Source organism: Labrus bergylta, chromosome 7 (genome assembly GCF_963930695.1).
Source record: "Labrus bergylta chromosome 7, fLabBer1.1, whole genome shotgun sequence".
Lineage (NCBI taxonomy): Eukaryota > Metazoa > Chordata > Actinopteri > Labriformes > Labridae > Labrus > Labrus bergylta.
The window spans coordinates 6771725-6791166 of NC_089201.1; the positions used below are offsets into that span (position 1 = coordinate 6771725).

At 42.9% G+C, this 19442-nt stretch overlaps 1 protein-coding gene across 1 annotated transcript in view; it reads right to left on the reverse strand.

Annotated features, from left to right (window-relative positions):
* Positions 1–718: 718 nt before the first annotated feature.
* Positions 719–19442, reverse strand: part of furinb (furin (paired basic amino acid cleaving enzyme) b) — a 92880-nt gene continuing 74156 nt past the window's right edge. The window contains exons 7-16 of the mRNA XM_020641933.3: positions 18449–18537; positions 15682–15854; positions 10619–10831; positions 9060–9160; positions 6268–6371; positions 5249–5366; positions 4827–5006; positions 4566–4693; positions 3779–3907; positions 719–2835 (exon numbers count right to left, since the gene is read on the reverse strand). Coding sequence (XP_020497589.1) covers positions 2129–2835; positions 3779–3907; positions 4566–4693; positions 4827–5006; positions 5249–5366; positions 6268–6371; positions 9060–9160; positions 10619–10831; positions 15682–15854; positions 18449–18537 — 1942 coding nt within the window. The 3' untranslated portion in view covers positions 719–2128. The remainder of the gene's footprint in view (positions 2836–3778; positions 3908–4565; positions 4694–4826; positions 5007–5248; positions 5367–6267; positions 6372–9059; positions 9161–10618; positions 10832–15681; positions 15855–18448; positions 18538–19442) is intronic.

The window sequence follows — 19442 nt, forward strand, 5'->3', positions numbered from 1 at the left end:
TTGATTAATCTAATATTTCTTGTTGTCCAGCCGAGTTAGCGGGCAGCATTGTGCAGAACATGACAGCTAATTAATAGAAGCTAAAGGCCACACTGAAAAAAAACAAGAATCATGTAATGAGGGTGTGAATGAAGAGTTAAAGGCTTTCAAACAGACCACCTTCCTCTGCTACAGGAGCCAATTAACACACACCTTTACATTCCCACATACAGCATTTATAATGCAAAGCTTGACACATCACAAGGGTGCTGAATAGTGCATTGAGTTCTCCCACTAGATCTAATTATGGACCACAGAATGATTGTACCATCACCCATGAACCCAGTTACCTGCCTCTGTAGAGCCTGTGTTTGTGGAAAGCTGCTAATGAACAAAGCTGCGACTGGCGGGGAATTGTTTTTCCTGCATGCATACAAACTGTCCCATTTAATTTCAGCTAAACTTTTAGGGGCCGTACTCTTGAAGCTTGGGAAAACAGTGTTTGAAGGATTTTTGGCAGCAACTGGATCGCAGGCAGAAGACGTGACTACTGGCACCTGATGAAGCAAATCACCCTGAGTGAGGGAAACACAGTCGCAACAATGACTTACAGCTTACGAAGAAGAGATGAGCCATCTGCTCTCCAGAGTTCTGCTGCTCGTGTCAGTGAGCTGAATTTGAGAAGCATAAAACCCTGAAACTTTTAAAAACCTGGCAGTAAAGACACTCGCAGTCTGTCTATGCAACAGCTAGTCGTTTTTATTCCAGCATGAAGCTGTTCTCCACAATATTAACATCCACTGTCAGTTAAATAAAAAAGGATATAAAACAAACATAGAAAACATCTCTTCAGTTATTTATCGCTGGAACCATTGTGGCCTTTAAATCCAAAGTGTGCAGCTGTTTGGCCACACTGCTTTAGAAGAGAAATAAAACGTGGGTTTGTCTTTTAATGTATGGCACTGAGAATAAAAAGGGAAAGAGGTTTATCCTGATGAAGACGTTCTGGTAGAGAAGCCCCAAAATCAATAAATACTCTGTGGGGGGGGGGAAAGAAGAGAAAATGATTTTTTTTTTCTTCTTACCAGCGGCAATGAAGAAGACAAATGTTGTAAAGGTCAACCAAGCTGCTCCGGGTTCAGTGTTTCTTCATTTGACTGGGAAGCAGCTCTACCCTGCTACGAGTCAATGAGATTTCCTTGACTGATGTATCTGATATGTCAGTGCTGCGGTAGCAATTCCCACTGAGCCGTGATTGAAAACTGAGCATCCTCCGCAGCTTCCTGCTCATCAAACAGCCTGCGGGATGTTTTATTATGTCGTCCCAGTGCACTGCAGAAATCTTCCATTTAAAGTTTACTTGCAATTAATAAGCAGTGTGCCAACTTCACAACCTCCAATCTGCCAGGAATCTGACAAAACATAACAATGCTGATTCATTAGAGCTCCGTCTGTGCTGATGTTTGTGTTGGGGGTCAAATCAAACGCTCATGTTGGGAAGGGGATGCACTATTCTCTTCAACTTCAGTTTACCCAACATAGAAAGTCATTTCAATTCTTACCCTGCTGTAAAATGTGCTGGAGGAATTTTAACAAGAGGTCGTTGATTCATTGTTAAAATGTGAGTATGTCAACAGGGTTATTTTAAGCTCTGATTGGTTGCTGGCCTTTAAGACAAACCATTTTTTTCAGAGACTGGGGGTGAGGAGTTTGGAATATATGGTTCTAATAAGCTGCCTTTGGGGAAATGTAGGATTCAGAGTTTGACCCCATTGATCCCATTATACTGAATTTACTGGTGTATAACAGTCAGTATATTTTTACCACTGCTGAGGATATTAACCGATCCTTAAGTACTTCACAGGTGTGTGATACAAAAAGAACTGGACAAATCATTATCAAGCAGGTCACTGAAGTTAGTTTAAATTAAACTTTATGTTGGTGGAACAGGATGCTTACTGAATCTGACATCTGAATATGTATGATAAATAATCCAGGTTGAATAAATACATGATAAACACATGATAGACTCTGGAACACATTTGGACGGTTTGCTGATTAGGGCCTGCGTTTTATATTTTTGATTCTGTTTTATTCTCATTTGTGTGTCAGCTCCACACACTCAGATCTTAACACTGAACAGACCTAGTTAGATGGAGCTCTGCGTCTTGATAAAAGCTGTCCTCTCGCTGTGACCGTCCACCTCCTCGCTGTCTGATTCAGACTGGTAGGCGATCATGTCCTCGTCCCCCCACACAGTGGGGATCCCCCTGTAGCATATTCGTGCCTTCCTCTCACGTCCTTGGCCGAAGCCGAAACCAAAACCCACCCGCACCCCCCTGGTCTGTGAATAAACAGAGGGCAGTTTGGTCCTCCAGCCCAGAGAAGCGCCACCTGAGCGAATCTGCAGCAAGAAGAAGACGCCGATGAAGGCCGCCAGGATGAAGGCACAGCTAAGCACTGCCACGACAGTGGGCAGCTGAGTGGACGGAGTGATGCTGAGCCCTGGAGGTTCCTCTGCTTCTCTGCTGTCGTCCACTTCCGACAGAGGCTCCTCCTCAAGCTGCGCTCCGTCACCCTGGAGTCCTCCAGATAGGGGGGATTTCCGCTGGACCTGGTTCTGGTGCAGGCAGGAGGTGAGGACCAGGTGGCTGTGTGCGGGGCAGGACAGGCAGTCTGTGGGTCCAGTGTCAGAGCAGGTGAGGCAAGTAGGGTTGCAGGGCAGGCAGGCCTGGACTGAGGACAAGTCCACCCAGTTCTCTAGAGAGAGATTGAGGAGCTGAGGGCCTGAGCTGAAGCCCGGTGGACACAACTTCACACAACCCTGCAGGAAGAGGGAGAAGCCGGGGCTGCACTCTGGATGGAGACATGAAAGCACAAGGGAGGTTAAGTCAAATGAAAACAACATCAAGTAACAACATCATCATGAGTTCATCTGATTGTTTTCTTGATTGATTGATGGTCAGTTAGATCTGCAATAAGTGCACAATGACAAACACAGTTTTCCAAAGTGGTGTGACACATGACTGCTCATTCATCTCAGCGTTAAAGACACTCAGTTGGACTGCAGTTGGTCGATGCCTGGGAGCAGATGTTGATTTCCAGAGGATCATACTTGGAAGGAAACTGCTAAGCTAAGATCCATTTTAAACCATACACTATTTATTTGTTTAAAACCCACATTCAATATCGTTCATGAATAGTAATCTTTGCTGAAGTTAACATTACTACAAACACATATACACTGAGTAAAAGACGTTCACAATATTCAAAGGTCATGACTGGCATATTGAGCACTTCTTCCACTTTCTGTTACAAAGTTCGCTCAGAAAACCTTTCAATTAAATTTGTAGGGAGCTGTTATAAAACTGGGACACTGTATAATAAGGCGTTCCTGCTAACACTTGAAATGTTTATTGTAAATAAATTATGGAGAAGTCTGGGATGATTAAGAGGAAGGCGTCTGAGTGCTTCGGAGCAGAACGAGCTTCTGACCTCGTCTGCCTTTCAATGAGGGACTCATCGTTCTGAACAGTTGTTGAAACACGTCGCACCTCTTGCAGTGAAACAGTCTTAATCTTCTCCTGCTGCTCCTCAATACGTCCCACACTGATTCTAACTAAAGTGACATATGGCAGTGTGCACTGAGTGTGTGTGCAAACAGATGCACAAGAGGCTTGTAGATGGCCGATTTGTATTCACAACATTTGCTTTTCACAAGTTGAAATACCCAAAACAGTCTGACCAAAAACTCTGTTTAAACGTAATCTGTGAGCCGGAAAGAAACCCAGAATCTCACCGATACAGATCTGCTGGGCATCGAATGTCTTGCAGCTGTTGTTGGATGGCCGAGGGAAGTCAGACGCTGAGGGGTTGACAACGCTGGATCCAGTGCCCCACAGGGTGAGGGTGAACTGACTCAGCACACCTGAGAGGGCAAGAGAGACATGGAGGAAGACGGAGTGGGATAGGAAGAGAGATGAGAATATCAATGTAAGACTGCTCAGACAGGGAACATTGTGAACCAGCTGAGAAAGGGATATGGGGGTGGAAGGAAAGGAAACAAGAGAAGAGGACCAACACTGGAGGAGGATCAACACCTGTAGAGGAAGATATGTTTTCTTATATCATTTCTCTACCTGCTCACAGGAAGAAAAACCACAGGAAAGCTTCAGGACTTAATGAGTTAACTTTGTTCCACAATGTGCTGCTGCAACTGCCTCTGAAAACCCGAAAGTTTTATAAAAAGCAAAACTAAAAAAACATCCCCAACACAATGAAGTTCATTGTCAAAAAGTTGCTTTCTTTTCTTGAGGAAAAAAAATGTTCTGCTGAGCAGCTGGAAGGTTTTAAACCGGTTTGTTTGTTGTAAGAGCAGCTCCCCCCGGTACCAAAAACGGTCAACAACGGATCAGAGAAGAAACGGGACAGAAAAAAGAGAAACTGAGCAGAGGAGACATTTTGAGAACCCAGAAAAATATGCAAGAGGACTTGAGATGAGGAGGGGGCATTGAAAGCTGGCACGAGTGTAGGTTTGACATGATGTGAGCAGACTGTACTATAAATGATGATGAGCAGGGGGTTACCATAGTCATGTCCAATAGGAGATACATTCTCTATTTCCAGCGTCCATTCTCCTCGGGGGTCCTCGTCCCATGAGTGGGTGGTCATAAAAGCCCAGTCGTTGAATCCCTCTGAGGAGAAGTCATTTGGTCTGAAAGAAGAAGAAGAAGGAAGTGGTGGTTTATTTTTTCTGTGGCAGAAAACACAAAGTCTCTTTTTTTAACTTCTGGGAGAATATGTGCACAACTCAAACACACGATGTTGGTGTGTGTATTACAGTGTACCTGGGGAACAGCAGGGTGGAGCGTGTGCCCAGCGGGCTGATGAGATGAACGGCCAATTTGCCTCTCTGGTTGTGGGAGAGAGTGAGGCGAGCCTGAACATGTTCCAGAGAGCTGACATATTCCGGTCGTCCCCAGCAGGCATCCACACTCGTGCTGAACACCAGCTTGTTCCCGATGTCTCTGCAGGTTTGACACAAGGAGGGGAGAGAGGTTAATGTTGTGTGGCTGCATGAAGTGGACCCAGACAATAAGACAGTGCTACAAAGCTACCAGAGCGTCCAAGCTTTGGGCTGAACGAGGTGACATCCATCAGGCTGAGCAGAATGATAGAACAGCAAGTTGCTGGTAATGAGAGTAGAACTCACTGTGGTACACACACAAACAAATACACAAACACAGAGCTTTGAGTCGGCCCCTCTTACCTCGGTTCTGCCAGCATGCTGTGAACACACTGATGCTGTGGCCCCACTGTGGTCCAGTTCTGCGCCAAAGCCACCATAGCTCCTGCATCCAGGAGACCGTAACCATAGGAATGACTCACTGTGAAGAGAAAAAGGTTGAAGAGTTGAAAGTAACCTCACATCAGAGAGAAATCACAGTCAGTCCATTATTTAGTCTTTGCAGTGAAACTAGAGCTTTATTTATTCATCTATTCTGCACTCAAAAATAGTGTGTCGCTTAATGACTTGTCAGAAGTTTGTAAATCAAATGATTAAAGAACTAAATAAAATCAAAATAAAGGAAATATCAAACACTCTTCTTTTCGTCTGTGGTAACTGAGATCCAGCAGGAGAAAAAGAAGTCATGACAGTTAAACAGAGTAATGACGGCACCAGCAAGAGGACCAGTGTAACATTTCCAGCTCTGTTTCTGCGTCACTTAATGTGTTGACTTTGCAACTTTGTGCAGAGGAGGGTAAAATTAAGAAATTAAATTGCCACTATTCAATTATTTATCAAGGGAACTATTTGATGCAATAAAATGTGGCATGCTCAAATACATTTCTTCTTCTCAGTGTCTGATTAAAAACAAAAAGAAGAAGTGAATTATAACACATTTTCTGATTGGCTAAGATAGTGGCATACTGTCTGTAACACTTTTTTTTAACACAGTTTTGGTGAAAGAAAAAAAGAGCTCACAGAAGAGTGTTGGGGGAGCTAGTCTCTGAGGAGTGCACAGAAGAAGAAGCTTGAAACTAAGTGAGAGGGGTGATTATTATGTGATTATGTGCATAATAGCAGGCACTCACTTGAATTTACTTTGCACACGACAGATTTTTGTTTGCATGAATTAAAACCACTCTCTGCATGCTAATGAAGTGTCTGCCAAATTATTTATTAGCTTACAAAACTCTTCTCCTGTGCTCAAAATGTTCCACTGTGTACACGGGATAGAGGTACAAATATAAGCCCACGTGATCCCAGATTAGTCAGGCCTCTACCTCTCCGCCCCACTCCGTTGGTCCTCCAGTCTCCAGCGCTGAGGTGTCCGGGCCGGGACGTTCTCACCACCAGGTGCTGCATGTCCCTCCATGTCAGGTTCATGCTGTAAATAAACAGGAAGAAAAAGCAGAGTGACCGGGATGACTTTCTGTTGTGCTGCGGGTATTACTCCCTACATAATGCACATTATGAGACTGTGCAACTGTGCAACAATACAGCAGAGGAAACATAAGGAGCTACAGGATATGGAGAAGGTCAGGAGTCTGTAGCCACACCTGAGATGTGATCTAGCACATCATATATATAGAAAGGGCAGTTTTACGTTCATGAAATATTATACTCAGACATAGCAGACGCCCTCAGGGACGTGTCAGTCAACCATAACAAAAATGGGAGCACACACTGTGGTTTTAACACCATCATAGAACACCATTATTAAAGTTACATCATAACCTACTGCGTGGAAAGGTCAGGGAACAGAGTAAAAGAGTGAATACAATACCACAGAGAACAGTGTGGACTCTCTGTAATGACAGTTTCTAATGAGGTCTGGGATTTGGGGGATGGAGTCACCTTCCAGTAGCAGTCCAATAAAAAAAGTTTTTTAAAAAACAGAGTTTTATTAAGAGGCAGAGCAGAGAGGCATCCAGAGGAGAGGCTTTTTGAGTGAGGGGAAGAAATAAAAAACTGCTCCGTGGGTTAAGATAATCAAACCATGAATCACTCAAAGCAACATCAGAGTTGATAGAAATGGGAACACAGAATGCGCTGTGGCGCATCACCTCCGCCGCTCTCTGCATCAGCATTCACGTCTCACATCCTCTCATGTGTTATTAATGGACAAGATCCCCCAACCACTCAATGTCACCCCGGCTAAAAGCGAGGGGGGGGGATAATAAAATAAAAAAAACACCAGAAAGCCAAAACACCAGAAAGCCAAAACACCCTGCCTATTAAATGATTCCATCTCCGTGCCTCCAGTGTGATCCCAGTCTGATAAACCAGCTACCCTGTTATTACCACCGCCTGTCAGAAAGGGTCGAGATGGTGATGGGAGGGGGCTTGCTCACTGACAGAGACCGACTCCGGTGTTGCTGTTGAAAGTGAGAGATAGTCTACATGTTGTAAACATTCGCTCTGTCAGTCAGAGCTCCTCTCGTTTGATATCTGAGGTGACAGAGGCGAGATAAACCTGCGACACCGCGGATGTTTTCCTGAACTGGGCCGTGAGGAGAGACTGGATCTGATGCGACACCTGTCAGCTAATTGCTTATGTGGAAATAAAAAAGAGTTATGCAGAGTGAAGGAGTGTTGACGGATAAGAGAACTTAACATGCACGAGATATGAATAAAGATAGGGACATAATGGAGAACACATTAGAGCTGCTGACGGAAACTTGGATTGTGACACCCTGAGTGAGTGATAAAGAGAGACATCCTGGGTTTAAAATCTTCACTAGCGGCCCTACAGGTATTCAGATGTCTTTGTCTGTCTGTGTGGGAGGCAGCTGCTGTTTCGTCTTGCTTATTAACTGATTATCAAACGCTTGATTTGCTGAGGAAAGAACTTGTGGGCTGGGATTTAAGGCCAGCTCTCACTCCCAGATGCGTGTGTGAACTTTCAGACGTGAGTGCCAGACAACCCTGCACCCATACAAACAAACCTCCAATGGGTGCACAGTAGAGGATAAAAGATAAGGTCTATAATTAATTCAAAAATTTGCTAAAAGTCTTTCCTTAAGCACGTCTGTACACCGGCTTTGTCTCACACTCAACTCGTCATTTACAACTGCCTTCTGGAACACAATGTTACAGTGTAGTACCAGTTGAGCTGGGAGATGAAATCTGGATAAAGTCAAAGTGAAAAAAATAGTGAGATTTTCAGGTGTGCAGTGCATGCATGAAAGGGGCTGAACCTTTGATAAACCTCATCAAACTATGAATAACTGCGACATTACCTGCTTGTTTTTTTGTTGCACGCTAAGGACTCATAAGATGTCAGAAATTTCTCAACAGAGGCACAGCATAGCCTGGCGGTTATATCGCGCGTATGGAGTCTACAGTCCTCGTCGAAGCCGCCGCAGGTTCAAATCCGACCTCGGCCATTTGCTGCATGTCACCCCCCACTCTCCCCTTGGCCATTTCCTGTCTCTCCTCTGCTGTCCTCTCTAATAAAGGCGAAGGCTGCTTGTGTTTGCTTTGTAGATGGATATACTTCTTGAAATAACAAAGCAAAGGAATGATTTTATTCTCTGTCATTCCAGGTGGATATTCACTGTGTACCTCAGAGCTAAACAAACAAGACATGCACAAAAATATTCAGGCTGCTCTATAAGCTTACATGTTTGCACAGCACTGGTGAGTGATTATATGAACAGGGGTGTCTCTCTCCCTCTCAGACATACTGTCTTCAAAGCAAGATGTCATTGATTTGTAGTTAAAATGCCATTTGATAGCCTCGTTTTGGAAATATTGTCACAGGTTTAAATCAACAGTTTTTACATTTTCCTATCTCTGCTGTTCACAAGATTTGTTTGAAAATTATAATAAGATCATCTCATAAGAAGCCTGTCCCAAATATAGACAGACTGAGTATATCGATTGAAACAAATAAAAGTCTGAGGTTTTAATTAAAGGTTTACAGTATTTATTTGTGGTAACTTTAATGACGAGTCTTTTATGTGAAGAGCTGATGCTTAAAGTCAAGGCTGGAGAGAGAGTGTGTGTTGCAGCTGCATGGGTAACTAAAAGAAATTGCATGAAGCAGAAATAGTGTGTCATGCTCACTCACTTTGCCTCCAGAGCCAGAGCAATGATCCCAGCAGCCAGCGGGGCAGAGGCGGATGTCCCAGTGTGTGAGTCTGTGCATTTTTGCCTCAGGTCTGTGGTCACCTTGGAGACAGGAGAAGAGAGAGAAGTGTACAGAAATTCAGAGGGAGACACACATTTAATATAGCACACATTCAGTTCCCAACTTAAGTGTGACTGAGACGAGTGAGGGTAGAGGACGGTGTGAGCTCTGCCTGCAGCAGTCGGAGACAATACGGAGGGGGGGGGAATTCATTCTCAGGTCTGTGGATTCTCGCCAAAGGGTTCACAGCCAGGGCACTGAATGTCAGCCAAATCAGGCCAGCCAGGGTCAGATGATGGTGAGACAAAGTATGTTATCACTCCAGGCGTACCTTTGCTCTCGCTCCCGGCCAATGCCAGAAAGCTAACGAGGCCCGTTCGGGTCATTATGGGGACACGTCGGAGATGACAGGAAGCCATAGAGGGCAAGGACAGCGGTGATGGTAAGAGACACTTTCTTGGTTTGAATCTTTTGGCCTGACAGATTGTGGCTCTAATGACCATTATCAGGGGAAAGAAATCAAAATGTCAGAGATGTAACCAGCTGTTGATCTCAGAGCTAAAAAATCTTGAAGTTCTGTAATGTTTTATTCATAATTTTTAATTGAATTCACCGACTTAGGGCTGAAATTACCATTTCATACGGAACAAGATAACATCACCTAGAAACCTTTTTTTACTATTTCTAATATGTTATACAAGACCTGAATTTAGTAAAGACACAAGGATTTGCAGAGTACTACAGAAACCATTTGTATGCGATGTTAGATTTTAAAAATGTGAGATTTCTAACTGTTGCATACAAAATACCTCAACAGACATCAGGGGACCACACGGGTCCACCAAATCAGCTGCTTCTAAGTCCAGGCGGGGTTTATTTGGAACCCTGGCCTGCTCCAGACACAAATTCACCCGAAGTGATCATGAATACTAGTTGAGGATAAAAGAAATCTGTAAGCACTCACCCTTACAACAAATGACTGCTTCTGACAAAAAGCAACAGTACAAAGCAAGCGCTGCGGCACATTTCAAAAGCACTTCAGTTTCATCCATTTGATGAGTTGTGTTTGCTTGCCTGCAGCATGCCTCTGGTTGATTTCGGATAGAATGGCAGATTCATGGTTGTTTTATGTTATTCGATGTCCCTGAGGCAAATCTTTTTCTTCAGCTGACAAGCAGCTTGAAGGAAGCATGTGGCATCTCTCAGTGTTTGTCAGCTTGGCTCACTGTATGCTGCACATCAGTCACTCTGATTCTGACAGTTTGATGCCCATGTTTGATTTGAGACACACAAGAGTAATGTGAATGTACACTTGAGGACGATTCATTTTGATATATCCACATCAGCTTTTTGGCCAATATGAAGTATGAGAAGTACTTGGTTGTTAATTTTGCACGGCTGAGTTTTTCAGTTGCTATAGATTCCGAGTATAAAAACAATCCTACACAAAACTTGAGATAATAAGAATTTTCAGTGTGTGTGTGTGTGTATGCACCCACAATCTGTTTTTCCCCCGGGTTTCCAGAGCTGAAGGTGGTAGCGAGGGTGGAGGAGCAGGGCTCGCTGTACCACGGCACATTGCCGGACTGCGTGGTGCTGCTGATGGACAGGGTGTAAATGCTGTTGGTGTAGCCGTCACAGTTGCAGCTGTCCTGCTCCCGGCCACCATTACCCGATGCCCACACAAAGATGGAGCCAAGTCCTCCACGCCCCTGTGGAATAGGAACAAATATATATCCTCAGACAAACACAGAAAAAAGAACGAACCAAAGCTTGTTGAATGTGAAAAATTGCCTTTGACGAAGACGTTTGTCTCGCTGCTAAAATGCCTCGTCGCTTATGTGTTCAGAAACAGTGAAGCGCTGTAGGCACAACCCTTATTAATACATCATAATGTCAGGCAGCAGAACATCAGATAACAAATAGGAGAGATGTAATTACAAGATCTACTCAAGCTGAATACAATTTAGGGGTTTGACAAATGACAGCAGGATATCTGGCAGTGAGACTGTGCGCTCTTAAAATACACAACACAATAAACTCACACTGAGTCCAGTAGGCAACGGACTGCCAACATGACGCTTGACTTCTCAGGGAGGTTTATGACTCAGATTAAAACTTAGTATTCAAGCAAAACAACAAAGAGAGTCATTTGTCAACTCTGAACATTACTGAGATTAGATTGCTCTTTTGGTTCTGAGACACACAAATCCTTTGCTATGCATTTGTCTCCAGTAGATTAGATCACTATAACTCTTCATTTGCTGAATTGCCACAGAAATCGATGCACCACCCTCAGTTTGTACAAAACACAGCTGCCAGGATGTTCACAAGTTTTAGTTTTTGGAAACATATTCTGGATTCAAGTTACATTTGTCAATAAGAATAGATTTTCATGCTTTACTAATCATTTCTAGCACGAGGATTGGCCTTCCTACACGGCTGACCTTCTTATTCTCATTGCTGAATCTAGCCCGAGGTCTGCTGACCAGTTGGTGCTGACTGTCCCCCTGGGGCCCGGGTGCACAGAGACAGAGGGCAGCAGGTCATCTGCAGTCAGAGCTCCACAGCTCGGAAATGTCCTCTCAGTGCAGAACAACCTCTGAGCCCTTTCATTAAACTCTTATCTATTAAAAATACTTTTAATAAGGTTTACATTTTCTGACACAATGCTTCACAAAAAAAGAACCTTTTCTACTTTCTTAAACTCTTTTTCTCTCTCTTTTTACGTGTTCTTCTGTGAGGCATTGTTTGTGTTCATGCAAAGAGGTAAACAACTTAAGCACAGACGGACAGTAAATACAGGCACTTTATAGTTATTAAATATTAAATGACTTAGGATATAATTAACATTGTAAGATTTGATATAACACAAGGTAATTCAACAATACAAAAAGGAAAAAAAAACACACACACACACACACACACACACACACACACACACACACACATTTGTGGATGTATGTTCCCATGAAAGACATTTTTTAACACGTCGGCTACTTTATTATTGTTTGTACAAGGGATCCAGATCCCATTGTGGCTCTTCCTTTGCTCGTGTTTCATCCTCCATTTAAATGAGGCTGTTACGTTCTCTGTACTCATGCTAACAAAGGAACAAACTGCATGAAAGCCTTCTTGGCTTAAGTTTGTAGAACTTTAAGATTTTAACTTTTCCTTTTCCTCCTACAGTCTGAACCAAGTGGGCTGATACCACACTCATCATGAACAACACAACAAGAGACTAAGAAATTCACATGATGCAAAAACAGAGAGGAGAGAGCGGACGGACCTCTCCCACAGGCAGAGAGCAGGAACAATGAAACAGGTAATGAAGAGGAACACATCATTACGATGAAGAAAACATATGTGTTGCCTTTCCTCTGCAAGAATGTTTTGCTGCTCCTGTTGTTGTTAGAGATTGTGATTGTCTGTCTGTTCTGCGCTCTGCCTGCTTGAGTCCTGGCCTGGCTGTTAAGAGAATAAAAGTCCCATTACACTGTCTGTTCCACTATTTTTGGCTTCACACTCCAGACAAACACATAGATACCTGGATGTTTGCTACCTAACCAATGTTTATTCTGTCTTCTCTGATGCTAGAAGATTGATTCTAAGGGATTTAGGGCCAGATTTGCTAAAGGTTTGCGTGTCTTAAAACGTGTGCAAACTTGATACCACCAGCAAAAAAAGTGCTATCTGATCTACTAACGGCACGGTTTGAGAGTTGAATCTTTCATATGAGCGAAACAACACGCATTGTCCATTTAGTACGTTTGCCTTAATGAATATTCAATATGGGGCGTTTCTGCCATAGTGTGCAAAATACTGGGAGGAGAAAATGCAAACAAGTTAAGTTAGTACACGCATTGCGATTTACTAAGCCTGACAAAAATTGTGGTGATTGTGACGGTGTCTGAATTTAACACCTTTGAAAGGAACGTGCTTACCCAGGATACCAGTGTTACACACAACAGGCTGCTGTTATTGAAGTTAGGAGGAGACATAGGCACAACAAAAGAAGGCATAAAGATCGCGTTTTTCCCCCATGTGTTTACATATTTCAAATGACAGAAAAATAAATGCCATGCATTTATTTTGCATTTATTTTTTAAATAAATGCCATGCATTTATTTTTTTATTTGATTCAATATTCTAATCGTTAAGGAAGAGGAACACCATGATTAAACTATATTGTTGCCATATAGCCAAACAAAACTGAACATTCACAGCCTCTGCATTCTAAAGAATTTCAACACTGACATTGATTTCTTCCTATTTCCCTCTTTTCGCCAACATTATATTTTAAACTGGGGCTTTCCTTTTTCTCGGGCTGTGCGTCTCTCCCCCAGCTCGCCCCCTCTGGTGCACTCCTCTCCATAATGCGCTCGTCTCCTCCCTCTAAAGCCCGCTGCTGCTACTCTGTAGGATACTTGGATTGGGGTACCTCACCACTGTTTGTACCCCCATCTTCGACACCTCTTTCCAGAGCATTTATGTCCGACCAGACACAGCGCTGGCCAGCTATCTGGTGCGCAACAACGGCGAGTGTATTGCGCAATGTATGACACTCCATTCTTAAGTGTCATACTCCATTCAATCTCCTATAACTCGAAAGTATTGTGCGTTTATTTGCCTCTCCCACTGATACCTATTTTGGGCTTGCAGTCATCCTGCTTTCTGTCCAAACTCTCCGTGATGTAAACCAGTAGAATACACAAACACCTAACTTAAATAGTACCACCTCCACAAGGTTTGCACCTGGTGTCATTCGCGCAAATTTTCTTAGTAGATCACCTGCAAAACGCCCACCAACCAAACGTGCAATTTGTTGAAATGAACACGCAATTTAGTACTCTTTACTTGGGAGCTTAGTAAATCTGGCCCTTAGAGTACAAAGGGATCTCAACTTGACCAGACCAAAGGCTGTTAGTTAGCTTAGAGGTTTTAAAACAGGATTATTAATTTAATTTTCTTAAAGGATTCTGACATTTCCACAAAGAAGGAAACAACTGTATGTGTGGTGCAGCCTGAATCATACTGTATCGTAGCACAGGAGTCCTGAGCTGTAGCTAATACTCCTAAACCTTTCATCCACATTTGTGACCTGACGATGCCTTTGCTGCAGGTTACAGAGGCCAGATGATAACACTTCAGTGCCAGGAGGTTATCTCTCTGCCAGGAGAACACACGCTGAACCAGAAAGATCCTGTTGTGCTGCTGACAGGCAATTTCTCCTCACTAACACACCGTGATATGTGGAGCATTCCACATTTTGTGATGGGACTTATGAATCATTCTTTCCCCAAAGAAAATCTGCCGTTTCACTCATTTACTCGCTAATTGCTGCCTTTTTTGAATCCAACTATTGTTCGGCGTCAGTGCTCGCTGCTCATTTTCCATTTCCTCCTCCCTTACATTTATCATTCAGCTCAAGTCTCTTGATGTAGCATGCAGACACATGACGAATGATGACATTAGCCTGAGATAATAAGTCATACTCTTCGATGTCTCACTCTACCAAACTCTGAAGGACTAGTTTGAGGGCAATTAACACGCTCACCTTGAGGCGTCCTTCTCTACAGTTCATCTCAGAGACATTCCATCCATGAAGGACTCAGGAAATATGTTCAGGCCTCAGATTTCTATCATGCTTTTTGCTGACATTAAGGAAATGTATCTTAATATAGCTTAAAGGACTTGACATTGGGGAGGTAAATAACAGCATTCCCTTCCCTGTATAGAGTTGAATGAGAAGATGAGCACTCAACTCATCTCAGTATTTTTTTTTAACTTGAAGCTGAAGCCAGCAGTTTGTTAGCTTAGCTTAGCATAGAACCAAGAATCACAGGGGGAAACGCTGACAAGCTCCGTCTAAAGGTGTCAAAATTGCATTTGGTGTGAAGCTCAGTAATAACCTGTCATTTTTTTTTCCCCTTTACATCAACTCAGATGTAAAATGTTTCGTCTGGGATCAGCTGCCATGCTCTCATTGGAAATGACAGGTCGTTTACATGTCCTGGTGTAGCGTTAAAAGTCTCGCTTCACTATCATTTTTGGTTTCCCCAGACTTTAAACTGAGTCCCGTTTAATCCTTCACTCCAACCATTCAATTTATGCAATTTTTAACCTCTATTCAATGCTACCTTAGCTACAATCATCATCAACTGATGGGAGACATTGCTAGAAGGAGAGGCAGACGCTGATGCTACAATGAAAAGAAAAAGCTGCGCTCATGATACACGTAAAATGGCATGTTTTTGTTTTTAATGTACATTTTTGTAATAACTAACATTAGTGAGATTTGGAGGAGCTATTTGGGGATATTTTTGGTTTTGAGATGGAAGGAGACCAGCTGTTTCACCCTGCTGACAGTTTTAATGCAAAGCTAAGATAACCCTCGGCTGGCTTTAAAGTCATACTTACAAGACAGATATGATTATGTTATCCATAATCGTACAGTAATAACCGACATGTCACCCTGATACGAACCTTTGTCTAACTGTAATAGAGCTGATGTGAGTTTGATAGTGATGCTCGACGTTATTAGTGATCAGCTCTGACTGACCTTGGTGATTCCCTGGAGGAAAGCCTCTTTGGCCAGCTTGGCAGGACCGTCCAGTGACTTGCCGTCGTCCTCTGGGCCCCAGCTGGCACTATAGATGTGGATGTGCTGAGAGTTGAGGCTGAGAGAGTGGGCCTCCACCACGTCCGTCACCTCCCCATCCAACATCCGAACTCCTGTGACAAGAACACGCAAGGCAGTGCAAATGAGGTTTACCAAACTAAAGAGATGAAAAGGTGTGGAGAAAGTGACAGAATGACAGATGGTGAAGAGATACTGAGCAGATGAATTTAAGCCTCAGAGATAGGTGGAGAGGTATCAAACCTGAGGGGGAAAAAAAAAGCTGTGTGAGATGACAAGAACAGAAACCTTGTCATAATAATCGCTCAGACTGCAAATTTCCATTTTATCTTCTGCCACAAAAAAACAAACAAACACATAACAAACCAGAGAACGTGAAAAAAAGAAAGACTTCACAGAGTTCTAGATTTTAATGACTTAGCCTTCAAAGCGTCACCCACAAAAGCTGCTCCGACAGATACTACATGTTTCCACCGTCACATAAACAAAAAACTCAGCTGGTTGTTAAACTGAGAAAGGCCCTTACTGACCCCTGCGAAGACACAGAAAGAACAAGTAGACTGCAGATAAGAGAGAGCCACACATGCACACTCCCGCCGACAGAGTTTACAAAGCCTGCCACAGACTGCTGTGTCCACGGGTTATCACCAAATGTCACCTTTCATCTGATCATACCTGAGCGCAACGCTGTCTGAGCCTTTGAAGTGAGCAGCCTCAGATCAGTCCTCTGAACATTAATGGCTTTAGAGAGCCGTGAAATGAAACCACCCTCAACTAAGGTCCATTACTGGGAGAGGACCCCCGGACCCCCGGACCTCCTGGAGGCATCAGCATCACTGCCGACGTCCACATTAAGACTTCAATAATCCATTCGAGACAACCTGTCTGGCCCTGCAGGCACAAACACATGCCAGTGGGGAAGAAGCCAAAACTGTAATTACTCTGTTGGCGTCAAGACTCGGTGTGACACAAGTTTGAATACTGAGCAGCTTTAAAAAAAATTAATAAACAAATGTACTGGGCTTAACATGCAACACAATGCACACTGTTTGTTTGGTGATCATTATGCCACGGCTGCATCGAGTCGTGATGATATTAAGTGTTGTAACAATACTCATCAACTTCCTGCTGCTTCACGGTTACTTACTAAGAAACTGCAGAGTGAGTTCCCTGCAGCTAGTGAGTCAGAAATAGCAGGTAGCAATGCTATCTGTGTGTGTGTGTGTGTGTGTGTGTGTGTGTGTGTGTGTGTGTGTGTGTGTATGTGTGTGTGTGTGTGTGTGTGTGTGTGTGTGTGTGTGTGTGTGTATGTGTGTCTGTGTGTAGTACACACAAATACAGTAGGGGGGGGGGACACACACAGACTGAGCCAAGTAGGGTCAATTACAGGTTTTTAACTCTAATCACAGATCATTGCTCAGTCAGGGTACACACATTTAGTTGTCTTAGTGAGCTCACACACACACACACACACACACACACACACACACACACACACACACACACAGACAGACACACACACACACACACACACATACACACACACAAACAATCGAATTGGGGAGTAAATCACAACTGTTTATAAACAAGCGACCCCAAATGACGTGAACAGATTCACAGCAGAGTTATTTATGAGAGCAGGGGCCAAAGTGTTGCTCTGTCGGGAGATGAATAGTAATGAAGACAAAGAAGGAGAGTTATGAGAAACATCTGTGAGCTCTGCTGCTCAGAGCTCTGCTGAGTCCTGCTGGCTGCCAGCGTGTCATTGACAGATTGTCTGGTGACAAGGAAATCTAAAAGCCCCGCTGGAAAACTTTATCAACCGCAAAGACTTTTTCAACCCACGATAAAGAAAGAAAACCTTTCCGATTTAATTTGTGATTACAGCAAGCATTATTGCATCTGCACGATAACAGCTTTACTTCTGTTTAAACATGAGTGTGCTCTCGGGGTCTTGTTTGGACTGTATTTTGTAAGAAAACTATTTACCATGGTAAAAGACAAGTGCAGTGGAAGTGAAGTTTTTTTGGCTTCAGTATGCTTCTAAACTCAGGTTGATCCATTTCCACAAAGGACTCAAACAAACTCTTAGAAAATCGAGCTTGCTTTTATGTGTCTGGCAGAGGAAAGACTCAAGGTTCAGGCGAAGCTCCAGAGGTTGTTAGAATAAAAAAAATAAAAAAGAGTCAAATTCACCTTGTCACAAACTTAATTCTGAAGCCTTAATGTTTGTATGATCTCATTCTCTGTTATAAGAGCTTTGATACTGGTACTATTATGTAAGAGATGTGACGCTGGCAGACTCGAAGAAACAATGATCTACTTTATGGAGGAAAAGTAATCAAAAGCTTTTCAACTCTCTTGCAATAGATCAAGGACAGCTGAGTGCTAGTTCTATCCTATCTCTGCCGGCAAAAATATATATCAGCCGGCAAAAGAGAGTCAATAGTTTAAAAAAATCAACCATAATGGATATCAGCTATAAAACCTGTGCTAGGTCTTTAATAAAATGTGAAAACAAACCTTTATGTATGATTCCGATTCAGATCCCAGACTAAAGGGAGATTCCAGATTACATCTGAATTTGATGTGCCTTTCATCTCCAATTAAAATAACAGAAAAACTCATTTCAATGAATGACAATAAAAATGGCTCCAGGTTGAAAACCCCACAGGTACACTTGACTCACCTCCAATTCTAGCGTTAAAGGCCACACCTACACCGCAGACACCGTTGTTGGCTGCAGCTGCCACTTCTCCTGCACATCGAGTTCCATGTCTGAGGAGAGGAAAAGATTCACAAAGGAGATGTAGCATGAATAGGAGATCAAAAAATGAGGCTATTTACACATAAAACGAGGGAGGGAGGCATCACAGCAGCTCTACTAAATACTGGCAGTAAAAGAGGCAGCTCCCTTGACTGCGCCGAGCTTTTAAACAATACAGTAGCTGAAGTGATGCTAAAAATACACCACAGGCAAAATAGGAGCATTCAAGCAGACCCAGTGGCACTTTGAAAAGCTGCAGATGATGAGAGTTTGCAAAGTTACAATAAGGTGTGATGTGGCCTCTGAATTAAAAGGTCATTGGCTGGAATAGATTTAGAATTCAAAATGTATAAAAGCATAAGAGTGCAATTCAAGCGGGTCATGATGTGTAATTAGAAGCGACGTGGAGAGGCCAGTGTTACAACAAGAGAGGGTGTACAATAAGAAGGTCAAATAACCATGTGAGGCATTAAAGCCCTCCTGACACAAGAAAAAAAAAATCAGTTCTCAACATTTATATCAAAAATCTGATGACAGGTTATTTGCTTCTGTTTCCAGTGATGTCCATCAAATCTGATCAAACTCAACCACACAGTCATGGCTAAGAAGTAGGTTTAGAGATTTCACAAATATTGTATAGAACAGAGAAATAAGTCAGGTTTCAAAAGAAGGTCTATACAGTTTAACTCTTTTTCTTGTCAATTTGCTCACGGGCGAGAAACACAGAGGCTTATTCCAAGAATGTGAAATGCTTCTGATTCTGACTCATCAGGTCTTTAATAATCAAACAACATCTGCAGAGTTTAATATATTTTGTACACGTGAGTGCAACAGTGAATGTTGTGAGTTTGTATTAAAACAACTTCTTTGTTCTCTTCTTCCTTTTGCTTTTTAAACTTCCGTCATAAAGTCTACA